The 21299-nt window shown below is 37.5% G+C and overlaps 1 protein-coding gene across 1 annotated transcript; it reads left to right on the forward strand.

Annotated features, from left to right (window-relative positions):
* Window positions 1-9565: 9565 nt before the first annotated feature.
* On the forward strand, window positions 9566-15048 carry LOC134612250 (protein kinase C theta type-like). Its single transcript, XM_063456596.1, has 9 exons — window positions 9566-10085; window positions 10748-10848; window positions 11678-11842; window positions 11956-12047; window positions 12784-12846; window positions 12962-13100; window positions 13457-13648; window positions 14616-14744; window positions 15001-15048. The coding sequence occupies exons 1-9, from the start codon at window positions 9566-9568 to the stop codon at window positions 15046-15048; spliced, it is 1449 nt and encodes a 482-aa protein (XP_063312666.1).
* Window positions 15049-21299: the final 6251 nt, after the last annotated feature.

A 21299-nucleotide genomic window follows, 5' to 3' on the forward strand; every position in this document is an offset into this window, starting at 1 on the left:
TCAGGAGATCATCCGCCACCTCATCAGGAGCATGCACAGGCGTTGTAGGGAGGTCATACAGGCACGTGGAGGCCACACACACTACTGAGCCTCATTTTGACTTGTTTTAAGGACATTACATCAAAGTTGGATCAGCCTGTAGTGTGTTTTTCCACTTTAATTTTGAGTGTGACTCCAAATCCAGACCTCCATGGGTTGAAAAATTTGATTTCCATTTTTTTTTTATTTTTGTGTGATTTTGTTGTCAGCACATTCAACTATGTAAAGAAAAAAGTATTTCAGAAGAATATTTAATTCATTCAGATCTAGGATGTGTTATTTTTGTGTTCCCTTTATTTTTTGAGCAGTGTATATTGTAATATTTTATGTTCGTGTTTTTTTGACACATAATTTACATTGGGAGACAAATTATTGTTTCTTATGAAAATTCAATTATATAAAAATATGTGAAGGACCACCCTCACTCACAATGCTTGTGAGAGAGATCAGTAATTCATATCATGAATTCAATCTACTCCACAGATATATTGTGTATTTCATGTCATTATTGTTGTACAAGGCATAGTAATAACATGGGGTAAACTGAACTTTGGTCCATAGTCCTATATATTTAAATTACTAGATGATGGCTTATGGTTAGGGAGCTAAGAAAGTACTCTCTTAAAACTCAACAAACTACAATTATACAGCTGGCTACCACAATAAAAATACCAGCTTTCAATAAAGTTTCAACTGTATCCTGAGAGTGAAGGGAGTTATTCTACACATTTTCTTTATAACAGGTTCTTAGTTAATGACAATATTAACGGTGGCTAACAATTACTTAATAACATAGGCTTTGCCTGGCTGTGGATCATGGGATCTGCAGTCCATGGTATATTTAAGACATGTATTCCATTATCTCAAGTACTCTCTAATCATAAAAATCCCTAAATCCCAGTTCCAAATGTACACAAACGTAAACCCTGCACAGATATTAACCCTACACCAACTATAACCCTACTCCAACCCCAGCCATGGACAAACCCTGATTAGTATATATGACCCCAACTGGTAGAGGAGAGTCCTAGGTATCGAGTATTTCTGGATCTACCACTTACGGTCTCTAAAACTCCAAGAGCTAGCAGCACATTGTTGGTCATTACTGAGCAGTAACTCATGACTTATCAATACGTGTTATGTCCTGAAGGAATTAACAAAGAGATATTAATACACTTTTCCTCCTTTGCTTTTATCATCCCTGGTCTGTGGGTGTTAAACTGATATAGAAAGACAGACCACGCGCTTCCTTCTACCCCCTGCATTTCTTCTACTAAATAGACCTTTGGGGAGCATAGTGAAATTTTCCAAATTACAGTGCTTCTCCCCGTGATGGCAACATGATGGCTGCATTGAAAAAGCTGCCACATTAGCCTTATGCTAAGTGAACTTGGGGAGTGGAACATTCGGTTAGTACCAAGATATTTGGAAATGGTTTGACATCAAATTGGCAAATGGTACCAGGGACATGCTGGCACTATAATCACTCCACTGTTGTAGTGGTTAAAATGCACTTTGAAAGAGAGGCAAATCAAACAGAGCATGATTTCATAACTATTATCATGTTTTTTTTTTTCCAAATTCAAGCTCCCTTTTCTACATTTCTGTATTTATAGACATGATTTATCAGGATTATGAAATTACAATTTCCTCAGTTCTCAGCTCACAGGTTGAAGGAACACTCCAATTCACAAATTATACACTAGTGATTAATAACGGTACTGAGAGCATAGACTCCTCTGTAAGATCTCTTTGGTGCATTCCATGATCATATATGGAATTACAGGGGAAAGCCCAATTATTCATTTTATTAGAGCATCTAAAAAAAAACATCACCTTCTGCTCCATCTGATTCAACTTACTCATAATGATTTCAATAAGTAATAACACATATCATTATACAATATCACCGAAAAGCAGCAGAGGTTCGTTCAGGAAGTGGTGAATGAAAGGAGAATGAAAGGAGGAATGAAAGAATTGATCGATAAATAGAAATATTCTGCCTCAGTATATTTTTACTCTATTTCTATTACTCTCAGTCTTTTGAAAAATCCAAGATCTAAGATGTATTCTTAACCAGGGTTCTTGTGGTAAAAAATATAAAATCTTCTCCCCGTTTTGGATTTACAGATTTTATCAGCCAATTAATGAACTTGATGTATCTTCATTGTTAAACAAGATCCCCAAAAAGGCTTGGCTGTTAGGATTAAACAGGCTGGATATACTGTCTCATGAATCTGCCTGAACTCTGCAAGATATACAAGCTGTACAGGAGATTGCCAAAGGGAGAATTGATCTATGTGAACAATCTTCTTTTAAACATTATATTATTTTATATAATTTTTTTGGTAATATTGATATGAATTGTATTGAAGGAAGTATTCAAGTTTTAAAGTCAAGTATAATCGTTATGTTGTAATTGGGACAATTATTAAGTAACCTATCACGGAGGACATTGCCCTATATATGCCCATAACCAACATGGCGGTTATGAACACGTCCTGAGGAAGCCACAATACGGCGAAAGGCGTTGACGTCACGTAAGGGGGAGGAGCTTGCTGTGCACGGAACTCGGAGCTGATCTTTGAAAGTTTATACAGACCAGCTGATCTACAAACCGTCCGAGCCCGGGAAGCAAATTGCAGCCTGCCTGCCACCCTACTACCAAAAGCGGAGACTGTGAGTTACAGCGTACGCTGTTTAAACTCACCACCTGTTTCATTAAGGGGCCATCCACCCTTCGTTTTTATTTAGGATTTATACTATTGTTATACTTTATTGTATTGATGTTTTCCCTGCATGTAGCAGATAATAAATCTATGTCATTTTTGAACATATATTGAAAGCACTTTTTTATGAAAAGGTTGCAGCAAGTGACAATAAGTTCTGTTTAATAGATGAGAAACACGGTTTCTGTCAGTGTTAACCATCTGCACTATCATTGTATATTTTTTCTGTCTTTTTTACATATAACTACATCGTTTGGAGGAACCTGCATACCAATATAAAGTCTGTATTATACTTTGTTTATTTTCCTCATCCTCTTTATACTTGGTGTTTTTCTTTGCTCCACTCATCATTGCACACTATTTCTCCTTGGTAGTACTTTGGAATTATACCAGAGTGTGAAGCAATTTCCAACACCTTATATCCTATTTAAGCACCCAGTTTTTGTTTTATTTTTATATCACTCTAAATTCCCTATTCTGGTAGTTGCTAAAATATGGAGGTCTTTAGAAAAAGACAAACAATAGGTCTGGATATAGACAATAAATTTGATAATGATACGCATTTCAGATTTAATGAAACTCTTAAAGAGACAGAAACACAAGTAAAATCTATTTGTAACAAACTAGAATATCTTTTAGCGAAGGAACTAAAGATCAAGTGGGAAGTCGCCACCCTTGAAAAATATATTAGGGAAAAGATTGTCCCCAGGGGTCTAAGGTTCGACAAATTACCAACATTTGAGAGAGAGGATTTAGAATTTATGGATGAGTGGTATGCATTAATGGATAATCTTTCAATCCAAACCATAACATTCATAATTTAAAGAAGACAACTAACCCTCAGAAAACTAGATGTAGAAATTTCAGATTTAAACAAGATTGTGAAAGATTAAAAAAAGAAAAATAATTTATAGAATTATCCTATAAAGTAGGTGAATAACTGGACAAATTGGAACAAGAAGTCATAGAAATTAAACAAAAAAAAATATAAAAGGGATATAATGGATTATACAACCAAAACAGCCTACACTAAAAAGAAACATTTTGAAAATAATAGGGATACCTCATTCCATAAAAATACGTGGAGGCCATACAATCAGAATTTAAAAAAAGAAAATTCTAATCCCCCACATCGTGTCCACCAACAGAGTAATTTATGGAAAAAAAGGAGTATGAGCAGACTCCATTGAAAAGCAGATGGCGTAATTGGAGGAATAGTAACTATCAATTTAAACAACATCAAACAAATAATCCAAATAGAGACTTCTCATATAGAAATAGAGCCAAAGACAACTATGTACCAACCTATAACAAATTTGAGATATTAACCAATGACAACTGTTCTCCCTCACCTTTTTTAGAGAAACGAACAACGAAGAGGGACATATTGTCCCCTCCACCTGTAAACAAACTATTCAGGATAAGAGAAGGAGAAGAAGAGGTAAACGACTAAATAAAGAGAGAATAAAAATTATCAATGATAGTAAGAATCTAACACATGAGTCTGAAATTGAAACACCCAAGGGGATTTTTAATTTATCTCAGAAAACATTAAATAAGACCCAAACAGAATTGCTAGCTAAGGGTTTAAAGTTTGCTCCTTCAAAGGGAATAGATAAATTCACATTTTTCATAGATCTCCAAAAATTTGTGAGAAAACTATGTTTAAAAAAGCATTTTTTTTTTAAATTGACAATTCAGAACCAATATTACCTCATCATACTATTTTAAATGAAACAATACACACTGATTTAAGAGAAAAAAATCTTCATTTTTTCCGAAATGGCATGTTTCACAAGAAATAGCCACTTTCCAAAAAATGGTTAATAAGGAAGTCCAAAAATTAAAACCATTAAGTAGACACCAATTGAACCTCTCACCACAAGAGTACGGATCACTAAAAGAATTAAGACAAGACAATAGTCATAAAGCCGGCAGACAAGGGTGGGGGGATAGTAATTATGGATAAAGAATACTATCTCAAGGAATCATATAGATTAGTGGGAGATGCAGATACTTATCTAAAGTTACCTAAAGATCCAACCAAGAATATTAAAGACAAATGCTCTATATTAATAACTAAGGGACATGAAACAGGTATTTTAAGCAAATCAGAGAAAGAGTATATTAACATCAATTTCGGAAAAATACCTGTGTTCTATTTCCTCCCTAAGATCCATAAAAACATAAAATACCCGGCCGCCCAATAGTCTCAGGGATTAATTCTGTCTCTTGCAGGTTATCAGAGTATGTGGATCAAATGCTCCAACCATTGGTACAAAAAATACCATCCTACTTAAAAGATACAACAAACATTCTTCAGATATTGAATGGTATCACTTGGAAAGACCTATTGGTCACAGCGGATGTGACTTCCCTGTATACCAGTATTAAACATAATTTAGGTATACGAGCAGTCGAGCACTTTTTAACAACTTCTTCCTTATATTAACCCACTCAAAATAATTTTATTTTAGAAGCCATTGCTCTCATTCTAGAGAACAACTATTTTTGGTTCCAAGGAGATTTCTTTCTCCAACAATGCGGGACAGCTATGGGCACCAAGTTCGCTCCCAGCTATTGCCAACCTCTTCATGGCCCACTGGGAATATGTCCATGTCGAGGAAGGTGATAGCTGGGAGTCGAACTTGGTGCTTTACAAAAGATATATAGATGACCTGATTATGATCTGGAAGGGTGGAGAGGAATCTCTACACCATTTTATGGATATACTTAATTCCAATGAGTGGGGCATCAGCCTCACTTCAGATTTTAGTAACAAGGAGATTCATTTTTTGGATCTAAGTATGTATATAGAAGATCACAAAATAAAAACTAAAACATACTTCAAACCAGTGGACGTGAACAACTATATTCAACATACTAGTTGTCATTATAGTCCTTGGTAAATAATGTACCTAGCATCCAATTAATTAGGATGAAGAGAAAGTGCACTGATGAATGCATTTTTACAGAACAAAGTAAAAAAGCTGTAGAAGATTTTAAGGAAAGAGGCTATAATGAAGAAATTTTAACTGAAGCAAAGAGAAAAGTAGCAACATTAGACAGAACAGAAATTTTAAAGTATAAAGAGAAAAAAGACATAAACACTAATTCTGATGTCCCTTTTATCTGCCAATACTCAGGGAGACACAATCACAAAATTTGAAATATTGTCAAGAATTACTGGCCAATACTTATGGACGACCCTATTTTAAATAATATTCTTAGTGACACACCAAGGATTATACATAAAGGCGTTCCTAGTTTAAAAAGGATTTTAGTAAATAATGTTTTAGATCAACAAAAAGGCTTTTTTAGATGTTGTTATTGCAGTGCTTGTACTAAAACACAAAATAAAAAAGAACAGGTAAAATAATTTAAAGTAAATGAAACAACGTACAAAATTAAAGAAGGAATCACATGTAGTTCGAAGAATATAATATATATGCTCACATGTACGTGTGGGCTTAACTACATAGGACGTACAACTAGATCCTTACATATTCGCATAAGCGAACATGTATATAATTGCATCAAGTTTCTTTTTTTTTCATTTTAAACAACACCATAGAGCAGATCCAACACAGTTAAGTTTTATAGGGATCCAACAAGTTCAAAAAACATGGAGAGGAGGTGATTTTAATGAAAAAATAGGAAAAGACGAAATGAAGTGGATTTTCGAATTAAACACTATGATTCCACACGGCCTAAATAATGACTTCGAAATATGTCATTTTTTAAATTAATTATTAAATTAAAATATTTTTTACATTGAGAGAATATCCCATCCCTCCACAGCCTTGTCTGTTTTATATATACATATGTCTATGCATACTTAGTATGTTGCATATACACACACATATATATATATATATATATATATATATATATATATATATATATATATAATTAGTGTCTCTAGTTTTATAAATATGCACTTTTTTATTATATTACATATTTTCTGCACTGGTTTATGCACATTTGCACTTTAGTACAATTAAGTCCCACGTAGTTTGTTCCAGTCACCTGAATAATTTATGTCTTTATTAGAAAACAATGAGCAGTGAATCATTTTAAGACTAACTTTTCTCTTAAATTTTCTCCCCTTTTTTATATACAACTAGTAGTAAATGTATACATTGAAAAGAAGTTATTTTTATTTTTATTTCTATATTTATCTATATGAAGGCTACTAAATAATTGAAATTATTCATTTTACATGTAATATTTATTTTCAAATATTATAATATGTATATTCTTCATATATAGCCTTCCCCTATAGATGTCATTTCATTTGATGCTACTCTTATAATATATTGTTTCTTTTTTATGGATTGAAGTAGATGTCATATCAGGCATTTTATAAACAATGAGGTCACTTTAAGAATAAAAGATCATTTTATTAAATGAACTATAAAATTGATCTATGTGAACAATCTTCTTTTAAACATTATATTATTTTATATAATTCTTTTGGTAATATTGATATGAATTGTATTGAAGAAATTATTTAAGTTTTAAAGTCAAGTATAATCGTTATGTTGTAATTGGGAAAATTATTAAGTAACCTATCACGGAGGACATTGCCCTATATATGCCCATAACCAACATGGCGGTTATGAACACGTCTTGAGGAAGCCGCAATACGGCGAAACGCGTTGACGTCACATAAGGGGGAGGAGCTTGCTGTGCACGGAACTCGGAGCTGATCTTTGAAAGTTTATACAGACCAGCTGATTTACAAACCGTCCGGGCCCGGGAAGCAAATTGCAGACTGCCTGCCACCCTACTACCAAAAGCGGAGACTGTGAGTTACAGCGTACGCTGTTTAAACTCACCACCTGTTTTAGTAAGGGGCCAATTCACCCTTCGTTTTTATTTAGGATTTATACTATTTTTATACTTTATTGTATTGATGTTTTCCCTGCATGTAGCAGATAATAAATCTGTCATTTTTGCACATATATTGAAAGCACTTTTTTTATGAAAAGGTTGCAGCAAGTGACAATAAGTTCTGTTGAATAGATGAGTTAACCATCTGCACTATCATTGTATATTTTTTCTGTCTTTTTTACATATAACTACATCGTTTGGAGGAACCTGCATACCAATATAAAGTCTGTATTATACTTTGTTTATTTTCCTCATCCTCTTTATACTTGGTGTTTTTCTTTGCTCCACTCATCATTGCACACTATTTCTCGTTGGTAGTACTTGGGAATTATACCAGAGTGTGAAGCAATTTCCAACACCTTATATCCTATTTAAGCACCCAGTTTTTGTTTTAATTTTAAAGGGAGAATTCTGTTGACAATTACATTTTTTTCACAAAAGTGTCATTTTGCAGGTGTTATATTTTTGCAGTTGTTACCGTGTCTATTTAAAGCAAAATAAAACTAAGAATCGTCCTCAGCCCCTGCCAGCGCATGTTCCCAGATATAGATAACAATAGAAGAAAAGGAGAGAGGGTCACCAGAATATTATTTAGTCGAAACCCAATAAATACAAACTAGCCCTCTCCTCGGCACACTAAATTGTAGAGGTAAACTGACTTCCACCCTGATCAACCCACTTATAAGAAATAATATATTAACACTATTTGTTTCCTCTCCAATGCAGCAGGACAATGGGACTGTTAAACCAAATGATCACTATAAGCCATAACTTAGAATTTCCGTTGCTTTCTGCTTTTATTTATATGATTATTAGCCATTACCTACTCATTAGACGCTGACGAGTAGTTAGTAGTTCATGGTTTAGACACGGAGCACAGAAAGGGGCTAGTAGCAGAGCAAGGTTTGCAGCACATCTAATGCCCCTCTAGGTGCAACAATTGTGGCATTTCTCACTTTCTGCAGTTTTCCACGGTTTCAGAAATTTTCTATTGGTCCTGAGAATTTAGGGTTCTCAACACGCGGTAACATTGTAGCTAAAATGAACTTCAAAACAAAAGCACACAATTGGAAAATCCACTTTTAAACTAACACAATACTAAATAATAATAAATATAAGTCATTTTTGGATTCAATCTAGATGTGTGTGTGATGTTGGGGTCAGTGTGTCTGTACTTGTCTATATCACTGGATGTATTTATGTGTGTTTATGGGGCGGGAAGCGTGTGTGTGTGTGATTGGGTGTCACTATTTTGGTAGCACCCATGAGGGGTTTAATGTAAAATAATAAACAACAGGAGTGTGTGTGTGGGGGGGGGGGGAGAGGGGATGCTGTTAGTATATGTCAGATAGTAGTTACTGGAGAAATGCAGCTTTCACAACACAGACTGAAGGGACCTGTATGGTGCCTTAATTATTTATTGATTGGTTTATTTAATTATTTATTGGAAAAAAAAAAAACAGGTATAAGTGTCACATCAACCTGTCACCCCAACAGAACAGAAATAATCAAAAGAGATTTCTTCCACAATTCTCAGCTCACTGTTGGATGGGTATTCTGGGAGTTGTGGTGCAGCATTATTGGAACACTCAGATAACCCATAAATTTGAAGATAAAACTGGGATAATATAATATTAGTTTCTCCATTACTGACTGGTTCATATCTCCATATATGGTCAGGTACTGTGACATCATACACACTCTGACATCATCTGATGAAACAATCAATCTCAAACCCACCTTCACTTAGAGTGTCTAGACACTTTGCGAGTGGACAGTGGCTACTGCATTGCTCGAGTGCTATTTTCAATCATTTATTGATTACTACTATTATCAGTTAGCTGATTGCTAAATACATTTGTGAATTTGAAAGCAATAGATTCACACAGTATAATATAAGCATGAAGAGAACAAGAAAACGTTCTTGGAAGAAAACTGAGGACAGTCAGGAAACTTCTGACGAATTAAAACAAAAGTATAGAAAGCTCAATAACAGCTCTAAACAGCAGATATCTCTTGGACATTCCAGCAGAAAGAGAAGCAGGAGCTGCAATGAGCAGGATATTGAGAGAGGGAGAGAACCCAAGAGACGGTTCATTGCTGAGGAACGTAGCAGAGATCAGGGCCTAAAACGATACAGGACCTCCAGTCATGATCAGGAGGAGCAGGTCATACAGAAAAGAGCAAAGGTCTCCTCATTTGCCAAACTGGGTCAGAAAAGTGAGAGAAAGTCTGCTGGAAAGAATGGTCAGACATCTCCACCCAGAAAGCAAGCCCTGAAACGAAGCAGGGAATACGATCGAGGCGAGCAGCTCATGCGGAAAAGACCAAAGCTCTCCTCATCTGCCAAACTGGGTCAGAAAAGTGAGCGAAAGAAAGAGGAAGCAAACGAGCCAACGAGTGACAGTGAATGTGGTACAGGTAAGATGAACATACAAGTTATAAATAGACTGGCTAATTTCAAATATTAGAGATTTTGCTCTCAATTGACCAAAAGCTGTACCCATTCAATGTCTCTTTTAATTAATATTTCCACACTTCAACTACCTTAAAGAGAAACTATAGTGCCAGGAAAACAAAAGTTGTTTTTCGGGCACTATAGCTCCCTATAGTGACCCCCTCCTTCGTTAAAAATCCTTTCTATCACTTACCTGATTCCAGCGCTGAAGTACCTCGGGGCAGTTTCAGGCTCCGCCTCCACTCCTCACCCACTGTCGTCAGCTGGTGTGGGAGACCTTATGCGCATGCGTGGCAATGACTGAAGCGGTCTGGATGTCTATAGTGTTCAGGAGATGATTTAAACTAGAAAGTAATGGCATAGACCAATATTTCAAAACGTTTGATACATCTAGATTATTTATTCATACATTCTGAAATAGCGGATGGTATTCATGGGGAATAGATGGCAAGCTGTAATATATTTTTAATGCATTTTTCCATAATGTGATAATTACAAACCATATTACTGTTTCATATAACTGGGTGGGATGGGAAGATATGTAAAGCGGTTCTGGGGTAATTAAACTTGTTCCTGTGTTTATGATGAAATGGAGAATAATTATTATTTGTGTTAAACCTTTAAGGAGAAAGTAGACAGTCTGTGGTAGAACCAAAGAAGCCACTACCTCTGACAATCTCCGGTTATCAAATCCACAAAGTGCTGGGAGAAGGGGGCTTTGGAAAGGTGAGTCTACGAGCAATGTATACATCTTATTTAATACATCTATTGATCTAGTGGAGAACAATTACAACTTCTCGTTATCATCATTGTATTCCTAAAACAATTCACTGAGATTTAATTTATTGTTAATCTTTGTCATGTGTATGATATATGAATGTGGAAAATATAATCACATGTACAAAGTATTTAGAAAAATGTATCGATACTCCAAATAAAATAACCAGAACTCTTCTATTCTGTGATGTTTAACATAGTTCTATTAAATCTTTGTAATCTAAACATTCATCATTCACATCAGAATTGCCGACATAGGCCTCGATTTAATATGGTTGGATACGCTTTTCAAATGATCACAATGTCGTAGAAAAACGTTTCAAATCATTTTTCTACAGAAGTCACCATTACAGTCTGTAGGAAATTTTTGTAGACAAATAATTTATAATTTTTTTTCTAGCAACTTGTGATCATTTGATTATCAAAGTTTATCCAAAAATCTTAAATTGAGCTCTGTTAGGTTATATATATATATATATCCCTTACACAGCAATCACAGGTAGGAAGTTTTTTTTTAGCTCTGTATATAGATCCCTTATATAGGGTTCATTTAGGTTCCCTAGCTGAATATACATCCCTTAAACAGAGTTATTACGCAGGTCCCCAAACCCTGCAAACACATCCCTCAGGTGGTGTTGAAGCGATGCTACAAAGTGATATTGGTAATGTGTGTCCATCATTTAAATGAAGATTTAAATGAAAAAGTAGCTAAAATTCCTACCTTCTTTTGCAAGATTGTTGCTGATATGAGGTTTTTTATTCTCTCTCTGATGCTCAGGTGATGCTTGCTTCCACCAAGGAATGTCCCACCAAGTATATCGCTATTAAACAAATAGACAAAGATAGAGTTGAGGAAAAGGAGATTCAGAAAGAGAAGCGGATACTGCAAATGGCGAGCGGCAGTCCCTTCCTATGTCAGGGACTTGCTGCCTTCCAGTCCCAGGTATGAAACTCTGTGTCCATAATGTTTTCTTATTTCTATATGGCTGATTGTGTTCTGTTATCATTATTGCATTATATTTTAACTGGATATTTGTTGTGTCTCTTTTGAAATAGGAGCACGCCTATCTAGTCATGGAGTACGTACCAGGGGGTACTCTCAAATCCTACATGACTGGGAGGGAAAGTCTGCCCCTAGCTCAAGCAAGGTGAGTCATCAAAAGCTCTAGCAGGAGGGGGTGAAATGTAAGAGGCGATGGATATACCCCCATATTTACATATACCCTATATAATACTGCTATCCATAGAGATCGATTAGGGGAAAACACTAGACTAATACTAATGTACTAAACCAGAATTCCCACTTCAATATCAGCCAGACAATGGGCAATACAAGAAACCCAGGTCCTGCAACAGAATACGTTCTGTATGGACTGACGGTAGATCGAGAGCCGCTATGGGTCAGTTGACCTGCTGCAAACATAAGCTGACTTCAGGGTGTACCTCCTTCTACACAGTGCATACTGCTTTAAATACACATTTCTATTACCATGGATCTTCTGAAAAAATGTATATATTTATAGATTATTGATTTGTACATCTAACAAACTGAAAGGGACTCATAGAATCGTAGAGTAGTCAGTGTTTTGTGGCAGAGAAATTAAACGGGTTCAATGGGTAACATATCAAGAGACAGTCTTTCACCTCCACCACACGGGTGATTATAGAGTAAAACCATTCTAGGGATCAGGTTTCCAAATTTAAAAAAAAAAGATGGTTTTAATAATATAAATGATAATAAAGTAAACTCTCTCCATGGTTCTGCTTCATTTAAAATGAAAATGTTATGTATACCTTTGTAGCAGAGTGTGTACCCTGTCCAGGTATATTTTATTTATGATTAATGTTTGTTACAGATTGCATATGCTCTATTTTGTTTTCCAGGTTCTTTTCAGCAAGCCTTGTTTGTGGGATCCAATTTCTCCATTCCTGCGGGATACTTCATGGGTCAGTATAAGCGTTTGTTTCTTAAGAAAGCGCTAATGTACTCTAAAGAGAAATTACGTGTGTATATTTCTGCTCTCTCCTTTATCTCACATTTATATCTGTCTTCATTATTTAGGGATCTGAAGCCAGGCAATATTCTCCTGGATGCCAAGGGCTGTGTCAAAATAGCCGATTTTGGCCTCTCAAAAGAGAATATTTTTACACATACCACAACCAAAGGACTAGCTGGAACACCGCATTACATGGCACCAGAGGTTAGTTAGAGGGTGCGGTTATGTGAGCCATAGGGAGAGGAGTTAAGTGGAGTGGTATAAGAGTAATTAGACGAGTAGGTTGGAGTAGTAAAGGGATGAGTTATGGGGTGTTTTATGAGCAGTAGGAGGATGAGTAACACGAGCCGAGTATGAGGGCAATATTGGACTATTAGTGGACGGACTCAGGGGGAATGAAATTAGACTAATTTTGGAATAAAATGATGGGGATTTTATGAAAAGTTGTTAGACTGTAACAGGTTTGGAGTCTTTGAGAATAACACTGAGTAGAAATAGGTTAATTATGGGACATGTAATACCATATTTGATAAAATGACATATCTTCTATGTTTTGACAGATACTAAGCTACAAAAGGTACGGTCAACCAGCAGACTGGTGGTCATTTGGCATCATTCTCTGCCGCATGATCACTGGGCAGTATCCCTTTAATAAGAAGCTTGGCAGGGTGGAGTATATAAAGAAAGTATTAAGCTCTAACCCGTGCTACCCAGCCTGGCTGTGGAGTGATCCTAAAGATCTCTTGAACAAGGTAAGGAATAGGCTGTCATAGGAGCAGATACATTGTAAGGTAATATAGAATGTGCCGGTTAAAGGGACACTATACGCACCCAGACCACTTCAGCTCATTGAGGTGGTCTGGGTACAATGTCCCTGTCTCACTTAGTCCTGCAATATAAAACCTTTCAGTTTTTCAGGATATCATATTAGGTCCCTCAGTCGGATGATGTCAGAGGAGGCAGAGTGAGTGATTAAAGTTTTATTAACCCTTTACGTGCTGGGTGGTGGGGGGCGCGAGGAAGCCGGAGGGCACTATAGTGTAAGGAATCAGATTTGTATTCCTCACACTATAGAATCCCATTAATGTTTTAAGTGGATATAATAATAATGGATGTTATAAAAGGGGTTGTAAAGAAGCCTAGAGGAGATATGGGGTCGTTACTGGGAAGAGATACTGGTTATATTTATGGAATATGACTTGTTATGTTCCAGTGCTGAGCAGATTCAGATTTCCCCCTTAATGCCAATTACCCTTATTGCACAAGTTTGAAAGCGGCATGGAGTGGTGGGTTGAAATGCCTGAAAATATTGAAATTCTGATGATTAATTGGTTAATACTAATATTTAATAATGATGGCAGATGAAAACGTAGATATTCAATTTACAAAATGTTATCATATTTATTACTATCTACCGTCAACCAATAGACAAATAAAGCAGCCATTTTGTATTCCCATTGGACGACATAAGAGGAAATCGTTATAAATAATTAGATTTGCATCTCAGTAGTAAAATTTAGCTTTTTGTTAATGTAATAATTTACACCAAGCTTTTCACAAGCACTGCCTCGTTTGGGAATTTGCTAGAAGGGTAAAATGGTTTCCTTCAGCAGAGGTGATTGCATTTAGTTTGTGTTAACGTACATCAAAATATTACAGTTTAGAGATATCACAAAGTAAGTGTATTATACTCTGTTTATCTTCTCTTTCTCTTACTAGCTCCTGGAAAAGGACACTTATACACGCGGTGTGATGGGGAGGCATATTCGGGTGCACCCCTTCTACAGAGACATTAATTGGGAAGACCTAGAGAAGGGGGAAGTGAGCTGTCCATTCTTGGCATTTCTAGTAAGTGCGCAAATAATCTGTATTTACAAACTGAGGAGGGATTTTACACAATAATAATTCCACCACCACAACATGAAAACTAATTCCTTGATCCACCAGTAATCACTTCCCAGAATGGGTTCCATTTAAACAAGAACTGATTTCACATCTCCGTACCATTACTGTGACCATTATGAACTGCACATTTGTATTGATACGTAAGACGTAGACAATGCCGTACGATGCCCAACTAATTACATCTCATTTCTTGTTGCAGACACGGGATCTAGATACAGAAACCTCGGAAAGTAGTTTTTCTTTTTGAGAAGTAACAGCTCTTTATTTGAAGACCATTTCATCAGTGGCCTGTCATTCACAATCTCTGAATGTCAGGAATTAAAGAAAACAAGAGGTGCCCAACAAAGAAAATACTAAAGTCAACACTACATATAAACACACTATTACACTCAAAGTCAAACACTACACACAAGTAAGTCACTGCTTTTAAATGGAAGCAGTACATGCAAACACAACAATACATATAAGTAATACACCCCCACATTCACTCACACACATACACCATACAAAAACATGCTTACATCCAAATACACAAACACTGCTCAGTGCTAAATACAACCCTGCAAGGATGGGCAAATGGTTGATGAGGAGGAGGGGCAATTCTACATTAGTTCCACAACTGATGAAAACGATTGCATGTAGGCACTGTTACAAATAGGGATGCACCGAAATTTCGGCTGCCTAAATTTTCGGCCGAAAACACTATGGGACTGGGGAGGAGGGGGTAAAGAACACTAAAAAAGAGGGAGGGGAGAGGAACACTAGAGAGGGGAGAGAGGAACATTAAGCGGGGGGGACCACTAAAAGAGAAGTGAAATTTTTATATTAGATTAATTAAATTAATTAAAACGTCTAATATTAATAAAAAAAAAACTTCATTCAAAAAAAATCATTTGGGGAAAAAAGTCATTTTCGGTTTCGGTTTTCGGCTAAGGGCATCCTGAATTTTCGGTTTCAGCCCAGAATTTTCATTTCGGTACATCCCTAGTTACAAATATTGCTATATTGTAAATAAATAAATAAAAAAAAAACATTTTGTGTATGTTTTGTGCATTCCTTATTGCATACATATATTGTTATGGTAACACATCATTCATCATAAATGTAGTCCTTATTACTATATTTTTTAATTGATGCTAAGAAGCTTTTATTTCTATGGTTTTGAAGGTAAGGGTATTTTATGGTAATCTTCTCCATTTCAGTTTGCTGGTTAGATGACATTGCTGCTTAATACGCTTTTGGGATATGAGTTACCATTTCCAAAATAATTTGGTGGGGGTGAGCCAGGGGTCAGTTGCACCAGGCTGCAGGGTTTTTTTTAGTTGCCTATGTGGATGTGGTTATATGAGCCCCTCCCTTTGCATGCCCCCTTATAGCTGAATAGGAGATTTTTTCCAGATGAACTATAACCATATATTATGCAATCTAGGTTTCAATCGGTACAGTTCAGTGTTATTCATTGACTATATGAGAATCGCGTGTGCTGGGTGACTGTAGGTGACTGGGAGGTGAGTAGGAATGTGCTGGGTGGCTATAGGTAACTGAGTGGTGGGTAGGCCTGTGGAGGATTACTGTAGGTAACTAGAAGTTGAGTATTATACCATACGCAAAACTTTGGCTAATACATTAGCACCTTTCATACAATTTGTGATACATTATCGGGCTTTGTCAAATCTCAAGTTTCAGATAACACTAGATGCCTAATGAATATTGCAAAACGGGAGAGATTTCTGGCACTTGTTTGGTATAGGTGTAGCGGCTAGGACTTCCCAAATCAGAGTCTCTTCCTTTTGGTCGTAGGTAGATATAGATAAAGGATGCAGGAAGCAGCACTTTCAAACAAAGTCTTTCGTTCTGGATCAGTATGGAAAATAAGAGGACAAAACCCCATTAAGTGTAGTATTTAGGATATAGTGATGATTAAATAAAAGAAACGTACAATTTTATGGAGCTCAAAATCTGCTCCAGATATATGCGCCTGGATGGTATAACCCCCGTCTAGGGATATGCTGATGGTCCTGGTCATGTGTTGAAAGATTTTTTTTTTAATATCTAGTTTTTGTGTATATATTTATATTTGAATTCAACGACAATTGGGGATACAAAAAAGAAAAAAGTGGAAGGGGAAATAAAGAAAAAAATGTACACCGCTTTGCAGGTTACATACAAAACATTATAATATTACGACCAATATATCCGGTACATGAGTTACACAAATTTACTTGTGATTATCACTGGTAGTGTCCATTTCTGTTAGTCTTTTAGTTTCAATGTGCTGAAAGATGTCCTTAGGCCAGTAGTCCGCATTTAGTGGTCAACAACAGTAATGGGGATGTTCACATTCAGTGCATCGTATTATGCTAGTTCTTTCCAGGATGGAAAGCCAGGAGGCATGTGTCTTGCATTGGATGCTGAAAGAGCCTTTAATTGGCTCAACTGGTGTTATTTGCAGCAGGTGCTGAAAATATCTGGCTTTCCATCAGAGTTTGCAGACAATATTATGGCCTTGTATAGTGGCTACTGAGCCAGAGTTTTTTTTCTCCACTTCTCTCTCGATTAATATAACAAAGAATATGAGTCTGGGATGCCCTTTTCCCCCTCTAATGTTTATTATATCCCTAGATGTAACAGACATTCAAGTAGGAACTACAGAACATAGATTATCACTCTTTGCTAATGATGTAATTGTGATGCTATCTAAGCCAGCAGCATCCCTATCCTAGTATTCTAGTAGCATAGTTTGCATTTGTTATTGTCTTCCTAAATATTACAAACTCAACAGCTCTTTTATTGTGTAACTGATCACCTTGCCTGTATGGGAGTGCAGATCACAAAGCAAGTGCTCCAAACTAGAAGGGTAAAATCTTATCCGGGGCAGCCCGTATTAACTCTATGAAAATGTTGCTTCTTCCAAAACTACTCTACCTTTTCCATATGGTATGTAGAATTATGATCTCTTTTCATTTCTTCATATAAGAAGAGGGCTTGCATATCAGCTGAGTTATCGCAAAGGTTAGAATTAGGTATTATGGGCATGGCGCATGTCTACACGTATTATAGTGCAGCAATTTTAGCCCAGGGATTTGCATTGAATGCCCCAGCAAGTCATTCCTTAAATTGGGTTGTATTGAAACATGAGCAGTTCTCTGGCTCCACATTTCTGAGATATGTATGGACTCCTACACACGATCACACAACTATCCCATCTTTATTTACATCTACTGGTTTATATATTCGATTATGGGTGTTTTTCTCTTCAAATTGTTGTACCCATATACATTTAAACACACGACCCCCTATGGATACCAGTTACTTCCATGGCTTACTCAGGGGGTTTCATCCATATCTGAGGTACTGAACAAAGACTCTCTAGCACACTCTATGATTGGCCAAGATACTTAATTTACCTTCATGTTTTGTGTTTATATATTTACAACGCAAGTGTTTTGGTAAAACATGTTCAGACTGCCTGGGATGTGTACTCTTCTGGCACTGGAGAGGTATCCAAATTATTAGTTTTTTGGGATATTCTCCTCCAGCTAAAACCCGTAACTTCTATAGAATCCTTTTATGTTCCAAAAAACATCCAGAAGCTTCAATTAATGTCCCAGTGGGAGAGAAGGTTGTCTATCAACTTCAAACCACCACCACCGCATTACGTTAACTAACACCTTAAAGGGTGTTGAACATACTTACACACACTTTGAAACCCACTGTAAATTGATTTACAATAAGAAAATAAAAATTAACAATTCAGTGACCCTTATATAACTGTAGATACTAAATACAGGGGGAAGTTCGGTCATGGACTGAACACCAGAGGCTCTTGGGGGCCCACATGCTGTTGAGAAGCAATACACCAGCTAGGAAATTCAAAGAAATCCCCAACTGAGAATTCAGCATTAGGGGGCCCTGTTAACAACCTCCATTGATATCACCCCCAGCTCTCCCTCTATGACTCTATTCTATAGTGTGGCCTAGTTAAAAACACCAAGCCTGTCTGCCAGCCAGCCTCTGCTGAAGCAGTGACTTCCTGCTGGCAGCTCAGTCTGCGTGGAGGGGGCGGGACCGGAAGTATGTCATGTCCCCGCCTCGCTCTCTCATACAGCAGGCAGGCACTGGAGGAGCAGTGTAAAGGCTGGACAAGGAAAATGCAGACAATACTGCGTGACCAGGTCAGCCATGCTTCACAGTGACAGGTGGGAGGGGCTTACAATGTTATTGGTAAGGAAATCTAGGTGTGTGAGCATGGGAGAAACCAGAGGGGAGATGGGAAGAGAGGCACAACTGAGATTGGTGCAGAGAGAAGAGGAGTGTATAATGCTTTCATACAGATATACCGTTAAACTAATTGTATGTATAGACACTGACACTGCACACACTTCCTCACACTGCATCCCACCATTTAAACACCCCCCACCCCTGTTACACCCTCCTGTTCAAACATACGGCCTCACTGCATAAATACACCCAGCATTGAAACACCCCCCCTATAATTACACCCTCCTATACAAACACACTGCCTCATTGCATAAATACACCCAGCATTCAAAAAAAATTCTACCACACTGCCTCACTGCATAAATACACCCAGCATTCAAATACACTGCCTCACTGCATAAATACACCCAGCATTGAAACACCCCACGTATAATTACACCCTCCTATACAAACACACTGCCTCACTGCATAAATACACCCAGCATTCAAACACACTGTCTCACTACATAAATACCCCCCAGCATTTAAACACCCCACGTATAATTACACCCTCCTATTAAAACATACTGCCTCACTGCATAAATACACCCAACACTCAAATACACTACCTCACTGCATAAATACACCCAGCATTCAAACACACTGCCTCACTACATAAATACCCCCCAGCATTTAAACACCCCCCCCTGTATAATTACACCCTCCTATTCAAACATACTGCCTCACTGCATAAATACACCCAGCACTCAAATACACCTCACTGCAAAAATACACCCAGCATTCAAACACTGCATCGCTGCTTAAATACACACCACCATTCAAACACACTGCATCACTACTTAAATACATCCCACCACTAAAACACCCCCCCTCCCTGTATAATTACACCCTCCTATTCAAACATACGGCCTCACTGCATAAATATACACCGGCATTCAAATCCACTACCTTACTGCATAAATACACCCAGCATTCAAACACACTGCCTCACTGCATAAATACACCCCACCATTTAAACACACCCCTCCCTGTATAATTACACCCTCCTATTCAAACATACTGCCTCACTGCATAAATACACCCAACACTCAAATACACTACCTCACTGCATAAATACACCCAGCATTCAAACACACTGCCTCACTACATAAATACCCCCCAGCATTTAAACACCCCCCCCTGTATAATTACACCCTCCTATTCAAACATACTGCCTCACTGCATAAATACACCCAGCACTCAAATACACCTCACTGCAAAAATACACCCAGCATTCAAACACTGCATCGCTGCTTAAATACACACCACCATTCAAACACACTGCATCACTACTTAAATACATCCCACCATTAAAACACCCCCCCTCCCTGTATAATTACACCCTCCTATTTAAACATACGGCCTCACTGCATAAATATACACCGGCATTCAAATCCACTACCTTACTGCATAAATACACCCAGCATTCAAACACACTGCCTCACTGCATAAATACACCCCACCATTTAAACACACCCCTCCCTGTATAATTACACCCTTCTATTCGAACATACTGCCTCACTGCATAAATACACCCAGCATTCAAAAACACTGCCTCACTGTATAAATACACCCTCCTATTCAAACACACTGCCTCACTGCATAAATACACCCTCCTATTCAAACACACTGCATCCTTGCGTAAATACACCCCACCATTCAAACACACTGCCTCCCTGTATAATTACACCCTCCTATTCAAACACAGTGCTTCACTGCATAGATTCCCCCTTCCATTCACACACTGCATAAATACAAATCCCACATTCACACAAGGCCACTCTATACAATACACCAGCGTTTCCCATTTTGGTGTTCTACGGAACCCTAGGAGAATAAAATTGGGGTTCCACAGCATTTTGCCACATCCAAGATGGGCGCCGCTTCCTGCTGTTCCCGGAATGTCGGAAACAGCAGAGATTGCGCAACCGCGATCTTAAGCCCGCCCTGCCTTCACATCCGTCTTGCCGTCAGAGCCCGCCCTGCCATCAGCCAGCCACTTAGCTCGGCCGTTAGAGAGCACGGCCAGCCGTCAGCCATTTTCTATCACTCGTGGTAGAGGAGTGATAGAGAGTGGAGCTGATAGTTAAAGCTCTGTTGTTATCATAGAAAGCTCTGTTAGGTAGGGACATAGAAAGCTCTGTTTGGTAGGGACATGGAAAGCACTGTTACCCACTTCTCCCCCACCCCACCCAATCTCAAAGCCACCTTTCCCAACCATCCAGCCTCACTTTCAGA

The sequence above is a fragment of the Pelobates fuscus genome, chromosome 5 (assembly GCF_036172605.1).
Source record: "Pelobates fuscus isolate aPelFus1 chromosome 5, aPelFus1.pri, whole genome shotgun sequence".
In the NCBI taxonomy this organism is placed as follows: Eukaryota; Metazoa; Chordata; class Amphibia; order Anura; family Pelobatidae; genus Pelobates; species Pelobates fuscus.

Excerpts from the sequence above, each read along its gene's own strand:
- LOC134612250 (XM_063456596.1), top strand. The coding sequence starts at position 9,566 with ATGAAGAGAACAAGAAAACGTTCTTGGAAGAAAACTGAGGACAGTCAG. Across the intron at positions 10,849-11,677 it reads GAGAAGGGGGCTTTGGAAAG|GTGATGCTTGCTTCCACCAA; the intron begins GTGAGTCTACGA and ends TCTGATGCTCAG. Across the intron at positions 12,048-12,783 it reads CTGCCCCTAGCTCAAGCAAG|GTTCTTTTCAGCAAGCCTTG; the intron begins GTGAGTCATCAA and ends TTTGTTTTCCAG.